Source organism: Lycium ferocissimum, unplaced genomic scaffold (genome assembly GCF_029784015.1).
Source record: "Lycium ferocissimum isolate CSIRO_LF1 unplaced genomic scaffold, AGI_CSIRO_Lferr_CH_V1 ctg1686, whole genome shotgun sequence".
Lineage (NCBI taxonomy): Eukaryota > Viridiplantae > Streptophyta > Magnoliopsida > Solanales > Solanaceae > Lycium > Lycium ferocissimum.
This window is the reverse complement of record NW_026716861.1, coordinates 26,018-49,913: the sequence shown is the minus strand read 5'-3', so window position 1 is coordinate 49,913 and position 23,896 is coordinate 26,018. Positions and strand designations below refer to the sequence as shown.

Below are 23,896 nucleotides of genomic sequence, written 5' to 3'. Positions count from 1 at the left end.
TTTCTTAAACTTCATGTCAAGTCAAAGACAGACAAACAAATTGAAACGGAGAGAGTAATAATCTTAATTACAAAATTGGGACCTTCTTGTTGAGTCTCAAGTTACCTACTTTAATTTTCTTTTCCCCCAATTGTAAATATGCTAATAAACAAGTCACTTTGAGAAAAATTACTAGTTAGAGATTACCTTATATACATTGTCATCGAAAAGATATTTCCATAATAGGTTATATTTTTAAAAAAGGCAAATTATCTACTACAACAAGTAAAGATAATCTAAGATGTTAAATTTTCTTGTATCGTTATTGAATATTAGTTAAACTCAGTTTTATGCAGGGCGAAATTCATTCACACCCCTAACTTTGCTATAAAAATCAAACTCCGCTTTAACTTTGAACAATAAACATTATTCTCCCCCTTCAAGAATAATAACAAAATCACTCAATTTTGCCTAACTATCACATAAAGTCACTAATTATAATCATGCACAAGAAGTATTATCAACTGCTAGTGATTTTCCGTGATATATAGACTAAATTGAGTGACTTTTTAGTCACAAATTTTCTTAACGACATCTAGATATATTCATATATTTAGCTAATATTTAGTGATTTTCATCACAAAGAATAGGTTCGTGACCTTGATGTAATATAATAAAATAAAAGTTGAATAAATTGAGTAATTAACTCAATCCGTTGATTCACGGCCGTCTCCAACAAAACGTTCATAATCTACATTTTTACTGCATACAATATCAAACCGATAAAATTAAAGTTACACTAATGCTGAACTTGGTTATCTAAATGTCGAGTAATTAAGTCATTGGATTTTGAGATTTCCATAAGTTCAAAATGAAAAACATAATTTTGTTGCTACTTTCAGTAAATAAAGCGAAACGCAAGATATAGTTTCCTTTTAGTAACTCTCTTTTCTTTATTGATGTTCAGTTCATTCTCCTTTTTTGGTTTCCGTTTTGCAAGAGTTAATTAATTAATAGTACTTTCACTAATTGTCACTGACCGATATTCCATTAATACAATCAGGCTTCAATTCAAGGTACCTATATAATCTCCTAACTATGCAGATATCTTCATAGTACCTCAAAACTCAAAAGATTAAGGGGTTAAATGAAATTTATACATTCATATTTATCATATAATTTCAATACAATCAGGCTTCAATTCAAGGTACCTATATAAGACTAAGGGGGTTTATCATCTCATTCAAAGGTGAATGATGTACGTATTGTTTTCCAAACTAAAAAGATTAAGGGGTTAAATGAAATTTATACATTCATATTTATCATATAATTTCAATAGCAGTCTTTTAACGCATGTTAAAAAAACGTTTATGACAAATACACCATTTATCGGGGAAAATTCACAAATAGTCACTGCACTATTGCTATTTGAAAATATCACTCATTCACTTTTAACAATGTCTATATCGATTTATGACTAAGAAATAATAAATGAAGTGTTTAATTTACCATAATATCCATATTAATTGGTGTATAGTCTTAATGAATTTGAAATGAGTAATTAATGCTAAGAGTAAAATAGGAAAATTAAATTATTTTCTCTTGATATGTAAAAATGAACAACCAAAAATGCAAATTTATATTTAGAATAGTGAACAAGTAAAAGTGAACTGAAGGATAAGTCACTAGCGTCAAAACTAATCGAAATGTAGCCATTTTTCATGCAGAAAGAATATTTGAACAAAAGTACCTCCAAATTTAAAAAACGACAAGAATCCGCTTACGTATCTTTTCCCTTTTTTCGAACTGCACCTGCACGACAACTGTTCTAAAAGTTTTAAGTTACAAAAACTGAACTCCACTAAAATCTGCACCAATCTTAATTTTTGCTGATCTTGATTATCTAAATGTCGAGTAATTATGTCATTGGAATTTAAGACTTAAAAGTTCAAATTGGAATGCATGTACTTGTGTGGAAAATAATGTTTTTTCTACTTTCAATAAATAAGGCGAAACGCAAGAGATGATTTCCTTTAGTAACTCTCTCCTTTCTTTATTGATGTTCAACTAATTCAGTCTATTTCCTCTCGTTTTTGTTTTTTCCGTTTTGCAAGTGTTAATTAATGGTATACTTTCAATACTATTCACTGACCATTTCATTAATATTGTACCTTCATTCTTCAAGCAAAGGTACCTATATAACCTTCTTCCTATGCAAATATTTTCACAGTACTTTCAATAAATCATACTACAGTATAAGTAATATTTTAGCATTTTCATGGCTACTCAAGCATCCCGCCTCACAAAACAAAGACCACGAAAGCAAAGTAAGATCATATATTCCACATCATTCTTCATGATGTGCCATATAGATAGGGTGGATCTAGCCTGTTCACAATACTATTGCATCAGTGGCGGAGCCAGGATTTCCGCCGAGGGAGTTCAAAATATAAAAAAATAAACATACGAAAAAGTCTAAGGGGGTTCAACATCTACTATATATACATAAAAAATAAATTTAACCTTGTAAAAAACGAATTTTTTTTTTCTATTTTTTTTTTTAAAAACTATGGCTATATAGAGCACTGCATGATCGCATGCATTACAATGAGTCAAAATTTAATATAACGTTGATGCACTTGTCACCAACATTCCAATTTGTTGATGCACTTTCTCATCAACCTTCAATTGTTGAAGCACTTTGTCTATATATATATATATATATATATTTTTAACTATGCATATATAGTTTGAGCCTTCAATGGAAGTCATAGTGATTGGTGTTCGCCACAAAAAACATCCAATTTTGTGGTGATTAATGGTGATGTTGCCAAAAAACTCTTGTTTCTATTGGCGACTGCATGCGTTGCCACAAAAAGTCGGCACATTTCTTACAGTAGTTGTCGGAAATGGAGCTACTTATTGAAAGGGATTCAACTGAATCTCCTATATGTGTGAAAAATAACACCAAGCAAATAGGATTATACACACACACGATAACATGAATCGTTTAGAGAAACATTTAATGTAGCAATAAAGGTGGTTTAGAAATTGGTTTAGGTAGCACATCCAGGTGTAACATTTTTGTACTTAATTTTTTAAAACTCCCTCTATAGAATTCCTAGCTCCGCCATTGATAAAGTTGTATTTTTACTACCCTTTCATAATTTTTCATTGTGGTTTAAGTCTCATTTTAAAGACTAACAATATGCTATTTTTTTTGTCCAGTGCTAAATCTAGATGCAAAGATGAGATGCAAGTTGATGCTTGTTGTTGTTACGGAGTTCTAGTGCAAACTTCCTCTGCAAGAAAGCTTCTCGAGAATCCATTATTACCTAACTTCAACGGTGGATTTGACCAAATTTTAGGAGGTCTTGGTGGTGGTGGCGGTGGCGGTGGCAGTGGTGGCGGAGGAGGAGGTACTAATGGTGGATTTGGTTCTGGCTTCGGATTTGGCGAGGGTCATGGATCGGGTGCAAATAGCGGATTTGACCAAATTGTAGGAGGTCTTGTTGGTGGCGGTGGTGGTGGTGGTGGTGGTGGAGGTGGAGGTGGAGGAGGTAGTGATGGTGGATTTGGTTCTGGCTTTGGATATGGCGGGGGTCATGGATCGGGTGCAAATGGAAGCGGTGGCGGTGGAGGTGGAGGTGGAGGTGGCGGCGGCGGCGGTCAAAATGGTGGTAGTGGTTTTGGCGGCGGAGCAGGATGGGGCCATGGTGGTGGTGGCAATTGATCCCACCATTTGCTCAAATATATTATTTAATATAATAAGTCAACTTTCTATTTTTCCCTAATATTTAGTGTGCTATGACCAGTGATTCTTGAATAAAATTTTGCTACTACAAATTGTGGCAATGTTTACATGATGTAATTCTACTATTGTTTTCACCGATTCAGCTATTATAGTAATGAATATTTTCAGATGATCAAGAAGTCCCCCATTCAAACTATAGAATATGAGTTCATGTTTTGTGTCGAAGAATATCTATAGAATACATATTTCTATTGTATTAGAAGGAAAAAAAGAGGAGGAGGATTCTATTAGTTGCCTTTTGTTTTTACATTGAAAAATATTAAATAAATTTGATATCTTTCATAAGCTACGTGACTTAAAACATCCCGGCAAATATATTTTATCTCATTGGGCGTATCTTCACTCCTTAATAAATCTTCTTCATGTTTGTAACTTTTGTTCGCAAAAATATCCACACATTTGTTTGCCTCCCTCCATATGTGTATAATAATAAATATGTTAATCTTAATAAGATCAATCTCGTTACATACGTAAACAATCAAAAAGATGCACATTCTCTAACAACTCAAGATTTTCTTCATTAGACCCGAGTCTACGTTGTGCGGAAAGGTACATAATTTTCCAAGGATTATGTTTGCATAACTTTTAAAAATAGGAACAAAATTTAAATGGTGGCCTAAAAGAGGACATCCACGTAAGTTAGCCTGTCGAGTAAAATATGATTAAGCCCTTCTCCTCTCTTTCAACAAAATGGCGCTCTCATCATGTAATTATTCTCCTACTTCTCTATGCTACATTTCTACTGTAAAGCAACCTTGTAAACAAGCTCTTTCGACGAAATTTAAGAATAATGAAATCCACTTATCTCCCCCACGACCCTTCACTTATTAAATCGACGCGTTCACATGTTGCATCTGAGAAAAACGACAATTACATTCAATAGTAATATTTCAGCTGATGAACTAAATGATGAAGCACGAGTCATGAGGAAAGAAGGATTCGTGTACGGGTCATTTTGTGCCATTTGTGGTGGTTCTATTTTCCTGCTAGCCGAAACCGCCATTTGTGGCCTTATAAATTGGGCAACATTTTTTGGTATTTTTTTGACGTTATGGCAATTGTGGATTAAAAGGGGAAATCCACCTGCAAGGCGAGTTATTAAAGCAACTGCTACCGTCTTGTGTGTGAGCGAAATCGCGATGTGGGTGTTCGACGTACCATTATTGGCTTAGTGTTTTTCTTCGAAAGAAGGTTGATCAGGTTTTTGTTGTATCTATCACTCTTTTTTTATAAAAAATATATAATTGGGCGAAAAATATATGAAAATCGGCTTGGGTTTTGACCGCCCACCTAACCCGGCTCCCGGCCCCCAACCGTGTGAGAGGATGGTGGGGCCATTATTGGTTTAGTGGAAAAAATTAAGGGGCTGGGTTGGACATGCCATTTAGCCCTGTAGCCCGACCCACCAACAGCCCGGGTTCTAGCCCACCGGGGGCCCTGCCCGGCCCACTTTGAATTAATTTTTTTTAAAACAAAAAAATCATAAATAGGCATTTTTACATATATATGACAGATTTCGTAACTTCCATCATTTCTTCTTTTTTCTCCTATTTGTTGTAAAAAATAAGTTGGTAACACCAAAAATTATGGCAGCAGAGAAAATATCTTTTCGTGAACACGATTCAAGCAAATTAATATAATAACACTATTGAGCAACATGGATATTATTATAAAAATAATCAATTAGCATAATTAAAAGGAAGATAGTTATGTCAAAATGTTGTGTCATCAGTCATCCCTATGATAGATGAGTTTACAGAATCATTAAAATGAAATAAAAGAATCAACTCACAGAGAAATTGAAAGATAGATTGTGATGAAGTACGAAAATGTAGAACAACCAATGTCTAAGATCTTATTAGTTTCAAATATTTTATATATAATAATAATTAAATATTTTTTAGCGTATTTGAAATGTCTCCGCTCATGATGGAGAGGCGACAATATGCACATGACATTAGGACTTAGGATCAGATGAGATAATTAAATTAAGAACTTTGGTTTAGTATCACAACTCATGTGCATTGTTCCCATTTAATTACTGTGTGATTTCATCGCAACTTTTTTTTTTTTTTTTTTTTTTTGTTAAAAAGATTAGCTTATTTATAGCAAAAAAAAAGTTCCTAATTTATGTGTATCTTGTAGATGTTAATGGTATATTTGTGTATATCTTGAATATGTTGTTGGAATGAAGACTCCCAATGGCTATTTAAGTGCTAAAAATTATAAAAAATTGAGAATGTGATACAAGACTACATAAGTAATTTAAAATAAAACTTCAAACTTACATTGTTAACATTGCAAATTCAAAACATACAAACTTGAACGGTTAACTTATTACAAATGAAAAGTTCAAAACGCTAACTTATCGATGGAGAAATTTAAATGGAGAAATTTAAAGAAGAGATAAACTTCTAAGTTCAATTTTGTGCCTTTTGTCCAAGTGCCTACGTAACGGACCGGTACCCCCAAAAACCAGTTCGGACTTATGGAGATATATTTGACCACAATGTTGACATTTAACATGTTCCTCTCAAAATGCAACCACACCGGACTTGAAATTAATCTTCGGACTGGAGGAGGAGGTAGAGGATTATCATTTTCGAATAAATTTAAATTTTGAAATTTGAACTTGGAAGTTGGAAGAGAGAGAGAGAGAGAGAGAGAGAGAGAGAGAGAGAGATTTTGATGAGTAGGAAATTTAAGGAAAGAGGAGAGTAAGGAATTGTGAGATAATATGGAGAAGAATGAATGGTATTTATAGATTGAAAATAGGGCCAAAGTAATTTCCAAAGTAATTTAAGGAACTTGATGGTTAAAATAAAGTTGACAACAACTAGATTTTAAAGTATCAAACTTAATAAATTTTAGTATTAGATTTTTTTTAAAATAACTAAAATCCGGCCCGGCCCACTTAGCCCACTATGTACCCTTACCCGGGTAGGGGCTGGGCCGGACACCCCTTTCCCTCCTCCAACCCGGCCCACTAACTATGGCACGGCCCGGCCCCATGTGACCCGCATTTATATGGCCCGGCCCGACCCGACCCACTTGACAGGCTTAATCACTATATTTGTTTTTCAATAGTACTGAAAAGAAACGGAGGACTTGAATATTGACGCTAGCTAGCCCCAAATACTGGCGGGGCCATAAATATACACACTTGTGTAAAAGTCCAACTTATGTTAACTTCCTGATTATGAAATAAAATGAACATTTAGTCTCAATGAGATGGCTGACCTTTGGTTAAATATATACACACACACTGTAATGAATCCATATTGTATTGAAATAGATAATTAGAATTACAAGTACAATTATAAAAGTTCATCTCTAAATTAGTTATCAAAAAAAATATAAAAAGAAGAAGAGAGGGAGGTTCCAGAATTAATCTAAGCAACTAAGAAATTAAGAGACAATTTCATAAAGATAACCCTAATGGAATAGTTCCCCTTCTATATATAGTCATCTTCACACATAGTGCACATGCTCCTTTTAACCAGGGTCCCAAAGATAATTTGACAATATCCCATTGATCTCCTCCCATACATTAGTTAGGTTTATAACACACACACTTGCTATTGCTTGCAGGAGATGATTTTTTTTTTCTTTAATTGTTTTTGCTTAGAACAAGATAAACAAGTGGACCCGCGGGGATCATCAAATTTCATGAATGGTACTATTTCCTCCCTATGTTTCAACATATTGCGACATAGAACCCATTTGATTTAGCTGATAATCATCGAAGTGTTTAAAAACAGTTTAGATTATAAAACTAATTCTATAAATAAACAATTACGCGTTTGGATAAAAATACTAAGTTGATAATAAGAAGTTAATTTGTTGATAAGCATTTTTTATATATTAAAATGACTCAAACTTCTTTAAAGCTGCTTATGAAAACTATAAAATTTTAAAAGTATTTTACTTAAAAAGAAAAAAAAAAGATGAATGATGAAACTAGAATAAAGTGATAGTTTTATGAAGAGCATTTCGAATATTATAAATATTTGCGATAAAGCTGCAGAAGATTTGATCAAACTAGAAGTGCTTGCAAACTGTAAAACCATATAGCTCCCACCAGTGGCGGAGCTAGGAATTTTGTCAAGGGTGTTCGAATTCATATAATCTATATATTAAGCGGGTTCAATATGTAATATATGTTTGTAATACGTAATAATTGACATGTCTACGCAGCATATTTTTTCGGCGAAGGGTGTTCGGTTGAACACCCTTGCCGGCCTGTGGCTCCGCCACTGGTTCCCACTTACTCCAGGGATTGATGTAGTGTACAAGAACCTGTATATGCATGAGTCAAAAGATTTACTAAATAAATATAAATAATAGATTTTGAACCAAGCAAATCAAATAAATCATGGTACAATTTTAAACTGGTGTTGATAAAGTTCAAATCCTAAACCCGTCTATCTTAGTCAATAGTATATTTTATCTCTATCCCCATAAGAAAGTGATTGTCGCAGTTTGAACCTTTTGAAAGAATTAATGCATAATGAGCCCTTGCTGGCATTGTAGATTGTTATATCGCGCATATCCTCATTTTTGCATTGTATTTGTCCCATCCTGTTACGAAATTTCTTTACTATTACATTTTTTAGTGCGCATTTGAGATTTGAACTTTCTACTTTCGGAATTTTGATTTGCTGGGTCAAAGCAATTGTATTTTATTTATTTAATGATTTTTTAACACATATACAAGGTTTCAAACAAAAATAACTGGGACGAATGGACGTCCCACAACTTTGGGTTATAAAAAAAATAATTCTTTTAATATTCATATCAAAGGACTACTAAAAAACAAAAATGAAATTAGCGACAGACAAATTATATAGCTAAACATCAAAATTCACGATATCTTAACCATAGATTATAAAAAGAAATTATTAGCAACGACCAACTTAGTGATAGATTAGCAACAAATTAAGTTTGTAGCTATTTTTTTTTTTTTGGTAGTTAGTACTTAGTATACTTCGTACTTATTCAACACGTGAACATGGTCCAGTGTACTTCTAGTATATAGTATATATCTGAAAGAAAAATCTCAGCCAAGAGATATTCGATATCCACATGGCATAGCAAGGGCCTCATTCTTTCACTATAAAAAAAATCACAAGGGGAAATCCAAATCCAAAAGCAGGAACCAATCAGCTTCTGCTTAGGTGTACACTATGTGATCATGAAAATCCATTAATTTTCATATAAATACCTTCCTTCCCAAGCTATTAATATATAGTACACTTCTCAATAGTGCAAAATTAGCATCACCACAAACAAAAAGAAAAAAAGGCTAAAATGGCTACTTCTGGAATTCAACAATCTGCATTTGCTGGCCAAACAGCTCTTAAGTCACAGAATGAACTCGTTAGGAAGATTGGTAGCTTTGGTGGAGGACGTTTCACAATGAGACGAACTGTCAAAAGTGCCCCTCAAAGCATTTGGTAATTTCTTTCTCTATGAAATTATTCATTATTATTATTATTATTATTATTATTATTATTATTATTATTATTATTATTATTATTATTATTATTATTATTATAAGAAATGGGTTCAAGGCAAATTCTTTCTATAGTCATGTTGAGAAAGCACATGTGACATAGAAACGGATGTATTATGGACATGAGTAGTTGGATTATTCATAAGGACAACTCAGTGCACTAGACTGATTCTATTATTCGTGAGGTCCAAGAAGGGTTCAAACCATATTGAGTTTAATGAATGCTACCTATCTTGCATTTATTCAAAATGTGATTTCACTATTTAAACCTGTACCGTCCTCGTCACACGACAACAATCCATTGCGTCAAGGCTCCCTTTGGTGTCATTTATTTAAATACACCAAAAACTAAAAAGAATCGTTTGTAAATACCATTGTTGAATCAATATTTCCCGCGAAAGAAGTAGTATGTAATTTGGTGAAATCCAGTGATGATGATATGAATATAATGAAAAAAATTGTGGCTTGCTGAAACAGGTACGGAGAAGACAGACCAAAGTACTTGGGACCATTCTCTGAGCAAACTCCATCATACTTGACTGGTGAGTTTCCAGGTGACTATGGGTGGGACACTGCCGGACTCTCTGCTGATCCAGAGACATTCGCCAGAAACCGTGAGCTTGAGGTGATCCATTGCCGATGGGCTATGCTTGGCGCTTTGGGATGTGTCTTCCCTGAAATCTTATCTAAGAATGGTGTTACATTCGGTGAGGCAGTTTGGTTCAAGGCTGGATCTCAGATTTTCTCAGAAGGAGGTCTTGATTACCTTGGTAACCCAAACCTCGTCCACGCCCAGAGCATCCTCGCTATCTGGGCCTGCCAAGTTGTCCTTATGGGCTTTGTGGAAGGATACAGAGTTGGTGGAGGCCCACTAGGTGAAGGCCTTGACAAGATCTACCCCGGAGGTGCCTTTGACCCTCTTGGCCTCGCTGATGATCCAGAGGCATTTGCTGAGTTGAAGGTCAAGGAAATCAAGAATGGACGATTGGCTATGTTCTCAATGTTTGGTTTCTTTGTTCAAGCTATTGTCACGGGAAAGGGACCAATTGAGAACCTTTTTGACCACGTCGCTGACCCTGTGGCTAACAATGCTTGGGCTTTTGCTACAAACTTTGTACCCGGAAAATGAATTTAGTAATGTATAAAAATTGTGGGCTACTCCATGTTGTTAATTCATATGCAAGAGCCAAGAATTACATCTTCTCCAATTCATTCTCTAAGTCTCTCGATGATATTCGTCAGAAGCTACCTCTGATTTGGAGCTATAATTTATAGTATAATTCTATATTATACATACCACGAACATTTTGAGAATGATGCTAACTAATTAATAAGATTGGAATATAAAAAGCCTATATTGCAAGAAATCAGTGATGAGTTGCACTGCTTATGACTTCCAACAAAACAAGATTCTTGTTAATTCAGAAACATAATATATATGGATATCTACCAGAAAAGAGTAGGAACTAGACTTCCATAGGATATCAACGTGAATGAGCTTAAGTTCTATGCACTCTCAGTATAAAAAGTATATCAACGTGAACGAGCTCAAGTTCTATGCACTCTCAGTATAAAAAGTATTTACAGAATCACTTCGTAAATCTCCACGTTAAGCGTTACTTGGGAAACTGGTAAAAATAGTGACTGACTAGCTATAATAGGCTAAACTACAACTGATATGATGTGTTTATTACAAATGAAGAGAAGTATCAATCTCAGAGTTTTTGTACTTATATTTAGGTTTCAATTCCTCCACGAAAGTTGAGTCTTTCCGACTTGGAAGCCTGTGTGTTTGCAGTTCAAGCTGAGTTCAAGAAAGAGCTGATCTTGATCAGATTCCAGTATTTCCAATTGAAAAATTAGTTTGTGAGTGAGTTCTGGCTTGACATGGGCATAATTCTTGGTTTGTGTCATCACTTGAGGCTGTGAGAACAATTTTATTGTTCTGTTTTCTCTCTGCTCTCTTGCTCTTTCTAATTGCCTGAATCTTTCTTGTAGTAGTGCAATTGAAGGACCTGTAATATAAGTACGATCCATGAAGGAGGAGTAGGAGCTCGCTTTAGGGGCGGAATTAAAGCAAGGAAATTAGTTCATGCCACGACGATCTTTATGGAAGGATAATTTGTGTAGTGCATTGCTTTTGAGAATGAAGAAGAAGAGAACTCTTTTTTTTTTTTTTTTTAACAGGAAAACTTGATCACGTAGATCTACGAACTAGTTCGCTCACCTCCAAAATGTGAGAATGGTAGCAGATTTTGTTGGTATTAAGGGCTTAAAATGTTGCATATATAGGAAGTGAATATGGTTGGTTTTTGACATTTTGTTTATTGAAATTTCAGCCATGATGTAGGAGGGAGCCGAACAGGCGACTAAGGAACAAAGTCCAAAAAATAAATGTTAGAATACATATGTTAAAGGTGGCTAGTTTGATGCAAAGAAAGCAGTATGATTTTCTTTGGAAGAGGAAAATGGCAAGGGGAAGTGTCCAAATGGAGGAGTGTAGCACTTGGAAGGTTGTACATGTTTGTAGGAATGAAGGGTTGGGTATGTTATGTCTTAATTGTCTTTGTCGGCTTTTCTTGGACTGACAATGTGAATAATTTTTATATTATAGATGTAGTATAAGTAACTGGGATTTGCTTGCCTTATTTGTTAAAGAAGAACATGAAATTTGCCAAAAGTTTAAGCCATTTAACATCCTTTTAGGGGATCAGAGAATCTTTTGCATCCTGCTTTGAATTGCTTCTTCTTATGTCGAGGGTCTACCGGAAACAACCTTTCTACCTTGAGAAGGTAGAGGTGAGGTCTGCATACACTCTACCCTCCCAAACCCCACTTTGTGGGATTTCACTGGGTATGTTGTTGTTGTAGAGAATATTGACGATTTTGAGGCCTCGTACTATTTCTACAATGAAGGAATTAGTAGACGCATATCATCCATCAGCTTTAAATGTTCAACCGGTTGGACCCCAAGATGAAGTGTCTAAACGAAAAATTGTGTCTAAGTTTAGGAGCTCGTTTATGTATAGATGCTTATGTGAAACGAGGTACACATGTAGAATGTCTCGAGATACACATATAAAGTTTCTTATTTGTTCGAAAAATGATTTTTTCCCCTTTCTTTTGGGTGTTTGGTCTGTTCATAATAAACTTATGACATAAAGATGACATAAAGACAAACAAACTTGTATAGAGATACTATTATAACTTGTGTTCTAATGTTATATTATTCCATTATACAAAATTTCAAGTTCTTTCCAATGCAAGTTACTTCCTCCGTCCCATAATAAGTGTCACCTTTGTCAAAAACACGCATATTAAGAAACCAATGATGAAGTGTAAAGTTTACCAAATTACCCTTATGTAAAAAAAAAAAATCCTCTTGATGATTAGAGCATGCATAAGTAGTTCATCTTTTGACATTGGGAATCCAACTATCATCATTTAGAGTACTACTACTTCTTTTGTCTCTTACTAATCCTACCTTCCATAGGCCAAAACTTTCATTTTCACGTGAAACCAAAAATTTGACATTGTGAATCCAACTTTTGGCCTTGAATTAAGAAACTTGTCATTTTTTGTCCAAGGGCAAAGATGGAAAAAACTAGTCAATATATGCATTGGTATCCTAAGGTGACACTTATTATGAGACAAAAAAATTTGGCTAAGGTGACACTTATTATGGGACGGAGGGAGTAGCAAATAGACCAAGTTGTCAATTAGACAGAGTCACCAACAGAGCTTTCAGGTCGAAAAATGGAATAAAAGTATTTCATATAGGCGATGGACTTATAAAGTTAGTTGTTATCGGCACACTTGCATTAGGTTCAGAGTCGTTTTAGTTTAGTGAGAGATTGTATGGCATGTAACAATAGGTATGAAATTTAGATAATCCGTTCTCGACGAAACAGGCCCAAATGGAGCAGAATAAATATAGATGATTCATACAATTGATTCCAACAAGTTAGGGACTATAACAATGTTTACACCATTTTTCGTTGTTGTAGTATTACTTCCCACAATGAACCAGTGAGCCTTTGAAAGTGATGATGATCATCATCATATATTCTACAAGGGGAAGCCCCAAAGTTGAAAAGTTGAATTACCAAAATGTCCTTCAAAAGTTGAAAAGTCTATTTTGCCCCTCAATCAAGTATTACAATTTTAGTAAAGAAAATGTAAATATACATTTAATAAAGATAACCAAAAAAAAAAAAAAAGTAAAAGAAAAAATGAAAATCGGATGAAAGAAAAAATTGGAAGACATTATGACCATTAATGTGAAAACTGTTTTGAACTCTTTGTCTGCCTTATTAAATAGATTTAATGACTAAATTACTGTAAACAAAACTTAATAGTCAATATATTTACCGCACCAACTTTTCCTATTCCTTACATTACTTCTTAAACTCCTTATATAAATATGTGGCAGACTTAAGTTGTTAACATACCAGGTTTATGTTTAGCACAGGAATGATACTCTTTCTTTCCTTTAATTACTCAAATAGTTGAGTGGCTATTTTTTATATTCTAAGTTATCACCGCATAACTTATACTGATGATCATGAAATTTTCATGATTAATTATGAGGGAAACCTATGTTTTTTTCATTTTTTTTTTCGTTTTCTCCCTGTTAAATATATGTTCTCTCTCTCTCTCTCTCCTTTTTATTTTTTATTTTTTAATTCCCTCATAGGATTTGCTATTACAAACAACTTTTGCTTTCTCTTGTACGAATTTTTTCATCCTTGTAATTATTTATTCTTGTGATTCTTTTTTCCTATTCTTCAACTAATTAATTGTCGATGTTGAAGATTTTAGGTGAAGACAATATTTGTGTTTGTCAATTCCAGTGTTTTAGATTTTTCTGTTAGCCTTTACTTTGTCATGCCATGCCTCCATTGTTCTTTGTTAACTTTTCGCTTGTAACGTTTCCTTCAAAAATATTGTTGCACATCACACACATATGTAAATTTTATTTTCACGTCTTTTTGTTTGTTAATTTTATCTCATGGTTATTAAAAATTAAATCTGAAAACCAAAAGATATTATTCTCTCTAATCTAATACTATAGTTTTGATTTTTGATGAAGTACTAGCTATCAAGCTAGCTACTATCGTCAGTATTATATTTCGTAATCCGATTATATTTACACAATTCAACTAATATTCTTTTATCAAATTTACATGAACTTCTAATAGTGATCGAAGTGAAAAACAATACTATTAAATGAACGTTTTCTTCTTCCTTAAGATAAACAATATCCTTTCAACTTCATCCTATAGCAATTTCCAATAAGATTGTGCTTCGTAATGGCAATAAATATCGATTGAATAGACTCGCCTTTCATTAGTTTACCTTGTATTTTTCCCTTCAAATTTCGTGTTAGTTATTACTTATTCTAAAACTATTTACACCGTTATAAAAGATTTGTACCTATTAGCATGGGATACACGTGCAACACACGTGTCAAAGAACTAGTAGCTTATATGTTTATGAGAACACCAAGGAAGTTAGTAGCTAGTTACTTTCTTTTTTTTTTTTTTTTTTTTTTTTTTTTTTTTTTGGTAGCTAGCATACTTCGTACTTATTCAACACGTGAACATGGTCCAGTGTAATGTATATTTGAAAGAACAATCTCAGCCAAGAGATATTTGATATCCACATGGCAAAGCAAAGGCCTCATTCTTTCACTACAAAAAATCACAAGGGAATTCCAAATCCAAAGCAGGAACCAATCAGCTTCTGCATAGGTGTTTATTTTGTGATTCTCAAAATCCATTAGTTTTCATATAAATACCTTCCTTCCCAAGCCATTTAATATATAGTACACTTCTTCATAGTTCTAAATTAGCATCATCACAAAGAAGAAAAAAGAGAGGCTAAAATGGCTACTTCTGCAATTCAACAATCTGCATTTGCTGGCCAAACAGCTCTTAAGTCACAGAATGAACTTGTTAGGAAGATTGGTAGCTTTGGTGATGGACGTGTCACCATGAGACGTACTGTCAAAAGTGCCCCACAAAGCATTTGGTAATTTCTTTCTTTATGAAGTATCCATTATTCATTTAGCCTTCATTTAGTTATGTCATTGTTTCCAATTTTTAAGAAATGGGTCCAATGCAAATCTTGAAATAATCATGTCAAATACTTGTGACATAGAAGCGAGTGTTATCTATGGATATGAGTAGTTGTGTCGATCATTTATAAGGAAGTCTGGTCCTAAGCTTCCGCTATACGTAAAGTTTGAATAAAGGGCCAGACCACATCATATCATGTCTATTGTAGGCAACCTTACCTTCCATTTATGCAAGCGTCATGAATTAAATCACCTCCTGGTCACATGAAAATAACTCTTATTGTTCGGCCAAGATTCCCCTTCGCGTCAATAATTTAGATACATTAAGAATCAAAAAGACATGTTAATACGCACTTTTTGGATCAAGATATATCCACGAAGAAAGTAAAATTGTAATTTTGTAAATTCGAAGCTTGATGACATAAATGTAACAAAATATTGTTGCTCGACGAAATATATAGGTATGGAGAAGACAGGCCGAAGTACTTGGGACCATTCTCTGAGCAAACTCCATCATACTTGACCGGTGAGTTCCCTGGTGACTACGAATGGGACACTGCTGGACTATCAGCTGATCCAGAGACATTCTCCAGGAACCGTGAGCTTGAGGTGATCTACTGCCGATGGGCCATGCTTGGCGCTTTAGGATGTGTCTTCGCTGAAATCCTTTCCAAGAATGGTGTTACATTCGGTGAGGCGGTTTGGTTCAAAGCTGGATCTCAGATTTTCTCTGAAGGTGGTCTTGACTACCTTGGTAACCCAAACCTCGTCCACGCCCAGAGCATCCTCGCTATCTGGGCCTGCCAAGTTGTCCTTATGGGCTTTGTGGAAGGATACAGAGTCGGTGGGGGCCCACTAGGTGAAGGCCTTGACAAGATCTACCCCGGTACCCATTGGTGGATGACCTTTGAATTAAAAGTCAAGGAAATCAAGAACGGCCAATTAGCCATGTTCTCGATGTTTGGTTTCTTTGTGCAAGCTATTGTCACACGCCAATGATGACCCAGATCCAGGCAACAATGCTTGGGCTTTTGCCACAAATTTTGTACCCGGAAAATAAATTAGTAATCACTAATATGTGAAAAGATTGTGGGGCTGCTGTATGTTTTTTATGTACTATGAACTTGCTAAGTTATATGCAAAAGCCAACATTACATATTCTCCATTCAATCTCTCTGTCTCATAGATAATCATTAGAAGTATCATCTAATTTGGAGCTATAATTTTATAGTATCATTCTACACTATGTATAGCATTGACATTTATATGGACGAGCTTAAGTTCTATGCACTCACCGTATAAAGAGTATTTACAAAATCACGTCACTTGTGAGATAAATTACACATAAAATGTCCATGATAAGCATTACTGGGACCTAGTAAAAAAATAGTAACAAACTTGATCGTGTAATAATATCTTTACACTAAGCGAGTATATAACTTAGATCCAAACCGTGCGTCTATTACAGATGAAGAGAAGTATCAACCTCAGAATTTTCGTATTTATATTTAGGTTTCAAAGTCCGCCATGAAGATTGAGTCTTTCTGACTTGGTAGCCTGTGTGTTTGCTGTTTAAACTAAGTCCAACAAAGAGCTGATCTTGATCAGATTCTGGTATTTCCGATTGAAAAATTAGTTCATGTGGGAATTCTGGATTGACATGGGCATAATTGTTGGTTGGTGTCATCACTTGAGGCTGTGAGAACCATTCTTTTGTTCTGTTTTCTCTCTGCTCCTTTGCTCTTTCCAATTGCCTGAATCTTTTTTGTAGTAGTGCAATTGAAGGACCTGTAATAGAAGTAGGATCACTATTCTGCCTTCCCATGATGGAGGCGTAGAGCTCGCTTTAGGGGCAGAAGTGAAGCAAGCAAACTAGTTCATGCCACAACGATCTATATGGAAAGACAGTTTTATTGATGCATTCCTCGTGATAATGAAGAAGAAAAGAGATATTCCTTTAAATAGGAAAATTAGATCACGTAGATCCACTATTCCGCTCAGCTCCAAAATGTGAGGACTAGCAGATTTTGGTGATATTAAGGACTTAAAATATGCATATATAGGAAGAAAATGGCTGGTTTTTGACATTTCATTTATTGAAATTTCAGCTATGATGTAGAAGGGAGCCGAACGGGTGACTAAGGAATAAAGTCCAACAAAGAAATGTTAAAATGCATATGTTGAAGGTGGCTAGTTTGATGCAGCAAAAGCAGGATGACCTTTTTCTTGAAGAAGAAAATGGCAAGGGGAAGTGTCCAAATGGAGGAGGGTCGCATTTGGAAGTTTGTGTTTGTAGGAATGAAGGGTTTGATATGTTATTTCGGCTAATTGTCTTCGTGGGCTTTTCTCAGACTGACAGTGTAAATAATTTTTATAGTATCGATGTGATATAATTAGCCGGCATGTTGCCCGCCTTATTTGTTATTAAAGAAGAAATGAAACTGATATTAAAATTTAAGCCATTTAACATCCTTTCAGGGGATCAGAGAATATTGAAGATTTTGAAATCTCTGACTATTGGTACATTGAAGGCAAGGCAATTTGGTGGACATATTGATAAATATGATAACAATAGGCCTCAATCCTAAACAAGTTGGGATCGTTTGCACTTTTTTTGTTGTTGTAGTATTACTTCCTCAGTATATAAACCTTTGAATCTTCACACCAGGCAAAATAATAGACCATATTCCTCCACCTATGATCTCATATAATCTGGTCGACATATTGATGAATAGTGATCAAAATTTGGGGTCTATGGACTTGCTGATGTTGATGTGCATAACCGGACTTTGTCAAAATATTAGGATTTTACTACTAGTGTTGTCTGCAACCCTGCATATTGGTTGCCTAACAATTGAGATGCAAAACATCAATGGGTTAGTCCCTTTTCCACATAAGAGAAGAGGGGGAAAAAAAATTCACCAAAGTCCAAAAGTAATTTGATTAATGGTGCAGTTTACTGCTGTGCATAGTGGTTCATTATAACAGTTACCGGAAAAATGGAATCGAAGTATTTCATATTGGCGATTGAATAAAGTTAGTTGTTATCGGTACACTTACATTAGGCTCAAAGTAGTTTTAGTTTAGTGAGAGATTGTATGGCATGTAATGGTAGGTATGAGACTTAGAGAATCCGTAGTTCTCGAGGAAAACATGCCCAAATGGAGCAGAATAAGTATAGATGATTCATACAACTGACTCCAACTAGTTAGGGGCTTAGCTACAATGTTTACACTTTTTTTTGTTGTTGTAGTATTACTTCCTCAGTGAACCAATAAACCTTTGAAAGTGATGATCATAGCTTATATGTTTGTGAAAACACCAGGGAAAATAATAGACATAAGTTCTATTTCTCACAAAAATTCAGTTGCTTATCCAACTAAAACAACATTTACTATGCAATCAAGAAAAAGGACTTTGAAAATCTAAGAAAGTACATTCCTTTAATGACACACAATCAGTCAAGTAATATCCTCAGACTAGACTATATGTCTATATCAACAAAATGTTGGAATATATACTATTAACCATGTGTTTGGATATAGTATTTATTATAGAACAATTATTTATTCATTTTTTAATAAAGAATTAAATAGATCATATACTAGTATGTGTGTTCTTTACTTATATAGTAGATGATTTAGTGTATAGAGTTTAGCTTATACACGGAAGATTAAATCGTCGGTTCTTATAATTATAAAATTTATGTTCACAATCTGAGACGGAAATTGGACAAAGCCATCGGTATGATTGTAGCCCAAGATTAATATAATGTATCTTCATTATGGGAACGGTATAGTTCCCTTTTCTTGTGCTAGTACATTTTGTATGTATTGAACGGACCAAGTAGAGATAAGTGTTTTTGTACTGAATATATAAAACAAACTCTGTAGTTCATTAAATGTACTTATTCTCTTAATCTTGATATAATTATTATAATCAATGTGATTTGTTCATTATTTTGATTTATTAAAAGGTACGACTCAATTGCGAGTCTATGTATTCCTGGTGAATTGGATAATGGCAAATTACATTTGTGAAATAATAATTAGTTGATAGAATCCATGTCTCGACTTTGAGATTGATGATACCCCTTTATGGATGCTTATAAGTCTCATGTGAAAACCCTACGTTCGTGTCCTTATCTCGTCGGATACGAGATTTTTGTTGTCGGGGTGGATTTTGTATCCGTCACATGATGTAAGTTAAGTAAAAATATAAAGGATTCAATTAGTCAATGAATTAAATTGTCGGTGTCCTGTCACTTATAATTTAATTTAATTGATTGGTATCCGTAATCTTAACATGGGGATTTAAATAAGTTTTAATGTATGATTTCGAAATTGAGCGTGCTAGTACATTTTGTAGGTGAGATATGATCTTTTAGTGGAATAATTTATAATTTATTATGGTAGGATTAATTCAGATTTTTTGAATTAATTCTATAATAGGAAGCCTAGTTAATTAAATTTTGTGGTCCCTTTTGTGCCCGAATAATAAAGAATTAAATGTAATATTATTTCTTAGTGGAAAATAAAGACCCAATAGGTTTTGGAAAAGGGTAAAAACCCTAAACCTGTAGTTATAAAATAGGGCTCTTATTCCATAAGGTGGCCAAGAGTTTTACAAGTTTCTACTCTTTTTCCATAGAAATTCGCCCACACGAATTTCACAAATTTTGGTATTATTCGGGTTACAAGTTTCTACTCTTTTTCCATAGAAATTCGTGGAATTATTCCGAAGGATGACAATTAGCTGGATGGTGTGTGCTCGTGGTTGAAGATTCGATTCTTGGTCGCGGTCACGCTTCAAGAGATAAGTATCAATTTTATGTTTGATTAATATCTTGATTATGTGTTGTCTATATTATATGCAAGTTCGATCCTGGCTATTTGCTTCCGCTGCGTATGCCTGCAATACATCACAAAAGATGGTAATATAATTCACACTTCCCAATTATCTGCAGCTGTAATTAAGCATAAATGACCTGTAGTTTGATGTTATAAGTCAGTGTACAAAACTAAGATGATTCTCTGATTTAATAGTTCAAGGTAGAAACAACGCAACAAAGTACTAGGAATGAAAAACAAAATGAAATGGCATAAAGAGGACACAACACCAATATATGTTTAAACATATGCAACTAAGCTTTTCAACACGCTAGGTGTTTGATAATTTTGATGATCTAATTCTGTAAAAGATCTGCAGGTGGGATATCAATCGTCTGGAAAAAATAAGGCATCCCCTCAAACCTTAGTTTCCTAAAGACACCATTTTCAGGATCATATGAAACAAGATTTTCATCTTTGTACTCAAGCAATATTTCTCCATTCTTCAGCAAACATAAAACTTTCACCAATGGTTGCATATGTTGTGTGATAAAATTTGGAGTTGGTGTATAAGCTCCAATTATAAACTCCTTCATCCAAGACTCTTTCACACTGTAATTTGTCATTACCCAAATTTTAGACCCTCTCCCTTTATAGTCAGGCAAAGATAGAGCAACAGCAAGACAATCTCCAAGAACTACTAGTTGAAACTCGCTAATATTAAGGTTTACACCAAAATCAACTGTTGGTACCTCTCCAAATGCCTCATCAGCAAAATCAAAGGAAACGATAAGCCCATAACAATATCCATTATACCTTTCACATTCAGTAAACCAATGCATTTTCTCATTTAACATAATTCCTCGAGAAATCGGATCAAAACGATAAACAACTTCTCCAAAACTTTTCCATCTGTTGCTACCAAGAGTATATACTTCAACATCTGAAATACGATTTGGATTGGGGTAAGGTTCCCTGATTTTGATCAACTTGTACTTTTTGATAACAGGATGAAAATCAAACCCAGAAACCGATCCTAGCCCGTGACCTTTTAGTGATATAGGCAACTCTTTGTAGGCCCTTGTAAAAGGATTGTACACATAAAGTGAATTACTAAACATAGTATCACGTACGCACAATAATCCATTACATGAACCAACCATGTCGAACTCTGGCGTAGAGTCTACAAAAAGGGTGTTGATTTCCCTCACAACCTCTTCTTCCATAATACCATGATCAGACAATTTAAGAAAGTAACATTGATAATCCGCGTTAATAATAATGCAAGGATCGTTCTTTACTGCACGAGACAGGTGCAAATTCACAAGCTCTGGATCATGAGACAAGTTGTAAAACGATTTGCGAACAAAGGTGAATTGAAGTAAAGATGTTATGGGAAGCCTGGAAGCAATGTCAAGGACAATTTCTTGAGGCAGGCAATCAAAACCATATTTTGGGGGAGCTTCATCAGATTGACAATTCTGATTTTTGGGCTGTGTATCCATGACACATACAAAAAATAGCTACACATACAAATTAGGACTCTCCTAATATAGTTGAAAAACAAAAGAGTGTGTTCTTTTGGATGTTTGTTGGAATTAATGTCTATTGGAAAATGATGCAAATCTTGGACTAGGTGGTTGTAAATAGACCAGTGGCTTTAAGTTGCCAATACATTTGAATTTTATCACCAATATTTATTTGGACTAATATCTTAAACTTAAAATATAATCCAAATTTTTATGAATTAAAATCCAATCAATTTTAAATGCCAACAAATATCCTCTACTTCAAGTCTTGTCGGAATGTGAACTTGTCAAATCTAAAAGATCAGAGTTGAATTGCTAAAATTGTTGGTGACAATGAACGACATTCAATAATCCCTCCGTTTCATAATTAGTGATTTTTTTAGCTTGGAAACATCCCTTAAGAAAATTACTCACTCCAAGAAAGTAAGAAGTGTTTTTACTAACTTACTCTTAGTCTAATGCCGTGAAAAAAAGTACATCTATTTAATGGTTTCTTGGTTATGTAAACTCCATTTATTTAAATAAGGGTAAAAGTGAAACAAAAAATTAATGTCTATTTGATTTTGTGAAACACCACTTATTTTAAAACTAAATGAAAAGATGAAAACACCACTTATCATGAAACGGAGGGAGTACTAAACGAGCCTATAATATGAGTTAAAAACTCTCTTTTATGGCATCTCAATCACGACTTTTGAGGGACCACCCACGTCTGCTAAATCTGCTACTTTTACAAGCTATGATCTTCCAATAAGTGTGTTTTTTCAAGCTATATCAAAAAGAGAATGATTGATAATTGATATATTCAGGAAATCAGCATCTTCTTTTGTATGTTACAGACACAACTATTTCAGAAGACAAAGCAGCAAAGTACTAAAAATGAAAAACAGAATGAAATAAACATTAAACATATATCACTAAGCGTTTCAATTAAGGTGTGTGATAAGTTTGATGATCTGCATATCGAGTGGCATTTGTTAGGGAGCACTTTCCCCCAGCGTGGGACTTCTCAGTGCAAATTCAGATATAGTCGGGCCCAAATACATGTACCAAACACCCGGTGGAAAAACGAAAAAGAAGTTTGATAATCTAATTTTGTAAAAGATCTGCAGGTGGGATATCAATCCAATTAAGACACCCCACATGAACAAATGTCTTAAACAAATTAGGCATCCCCTCAAACCTCAGTGTCCTAAAGACACAATTCTTTGGATCATATGAAACAAGATTTCCACCTTTGTACTCAAGCAAAAGCTCTCCATTCTTCAACAAGCATAGAACTTTCATCAAGGGTTGCACATGTTGTGTAACAGAATTTGGAGTGGGTGTAAAAGCCTCAACTCTAAACTCCTTCATCCAAGATTCTTTCACATTGTATTCTCTCATTACCCAAATTTCAAATCCTCCACCTTCATAGTGAGGCAAAGTTAGAGCAACAGCAAGACAGTCTCCAAGAACTGCTAGATGATGCTGAACAATTCTTGGCTTTACATCAAAATCAACTTTTGGTACTTCACCAAATACGTCGTCAGCTAAATCAAACGAAATGATAAGCCTATCACGACGTCCATTATACTTACCAAATCGAGTCAACCAATGCATCTTCCCGTTCAACATAATTCCTTGAGAACTCGGATCAAAACGATAAATAACTTCTCCAATACTTTTCCACCTATTGTTACCAAGACTAAGTACTTGAACATCTGATTTACCAAAGCGGGGAACTCGAAATCTACGGTAACGCACGGGGTCATTATAATACATGTTGGCATAATTTATAATCTTGATCACCTTGTACTCTTTAGTAACATGATTAAATCCAAAACCAAAAACCAACTTTTGCACCTCAAATTCTATTGATCTAGGAAGTTCCTTGTAATCCCTTGTAAAAGGATTGTACACATAAAGTGCATCATTAAACAGAGAATCACATATGCATAATAGTCCATTACACGAACCGACCACTTTAAATTCTGGCACAGAGTTTGCAAAAGGAGTCCTGATTTTCCTCACTACTTCTCTACCATGATTGGAAAATTCAAGAAAGCAGAGCTGATTCCTTAAAGGGTAATCAACGTGAATAATAATGCAAGGATTGGTCTCCAGTGCACGAGACATGTGCTGATTCACAAGCTCTTTGTCATGTAACAT

At 34.4% G+C, this 23,896-nt stretch overlaps 4 protein-coding genes and 1 pseudogene across 4 annotated transcripts; 3 read left to right on the top strand and 2 right to left on the bottom strand.

Moving 5' to 3' along the window:
• The first annotated feature begins 3,213 nt into the window (after positions 1 to 3,213).
• Positions 3,214 to 3,905, top strand: LOC132042656 (putative glycine-rich cell wall structural protein 1). The gene has a single exon (XM_059433188.1). The coding sequence runs from the start codon at positions 3,233 to 3,235 to the stop codon at positions 3,710 to 3,712; it is 480 nt and encodes a 159-aa protein (XP_059289171.1). The 5' UTR covers positions 3,214 to 3,232; the 3' UTR covers positions 3,713 to 3,905.
• A 5,150-nt stretch (positions 3,906 to 9,055) lies between these two features.
• Positions 9,056 to 10,478, top strand: LOC132042646 (chlorophyll a-b binding protein 37, chloroplastic). Its single transcript, XM_059433177.1, has 2 exons — positions 9,056 to 9,249; positions 9,786 to 10,478. Exons 1-2 carry the CDS (start codon positions 9,104 to 9,106, stop codon positions 10,435 to 10,437), a joined length of 798 nt encoding a protein of 265 aa, XP_059289160.1. The 5' UTR covers positions 9,056 to 9,103; the 3' UTR covers positions 10,438 to 10,478.
• A 4,639-nt stretch (positions 10,479 to 15,117) lies between these two features.
• Positions 15,118 to 16,462, top strand: LOC132042645 (chlorophyll a-b binding protein 37, chloroplastic-like; annotated as a pseudogene).
• Positions 16,463 to 20,572: 4,110 nt separating this feature from the next.
• LOC132042652 (F-box protein At3g07870-like) lies at positions 20,573 to 21,721 on the bottom strand. The gene has a single exon (XM_059433184.1). It carries the CDS (start codon positions 21,719 to 21,721, stop codon positions 20,573 to 20,575), a length of 1,149 nt encoding a protein of 382 aa, XP_059289167.1.
• Positions 21,722 to 22,834: 1,113 nt separating this feature from the next.
• Positions 22,835 to 23,896, bottom strand: LOC132042651 (F-box protein At3g07870-like). The gene has a single exon (XM_059433182.1). It carries the CDS (start codon positions 23,894 to 23,896, stop codon positions 22,835 to 22,837), a length of 1,062 nt encoding a protein of 353 aa, XP_059289165.1.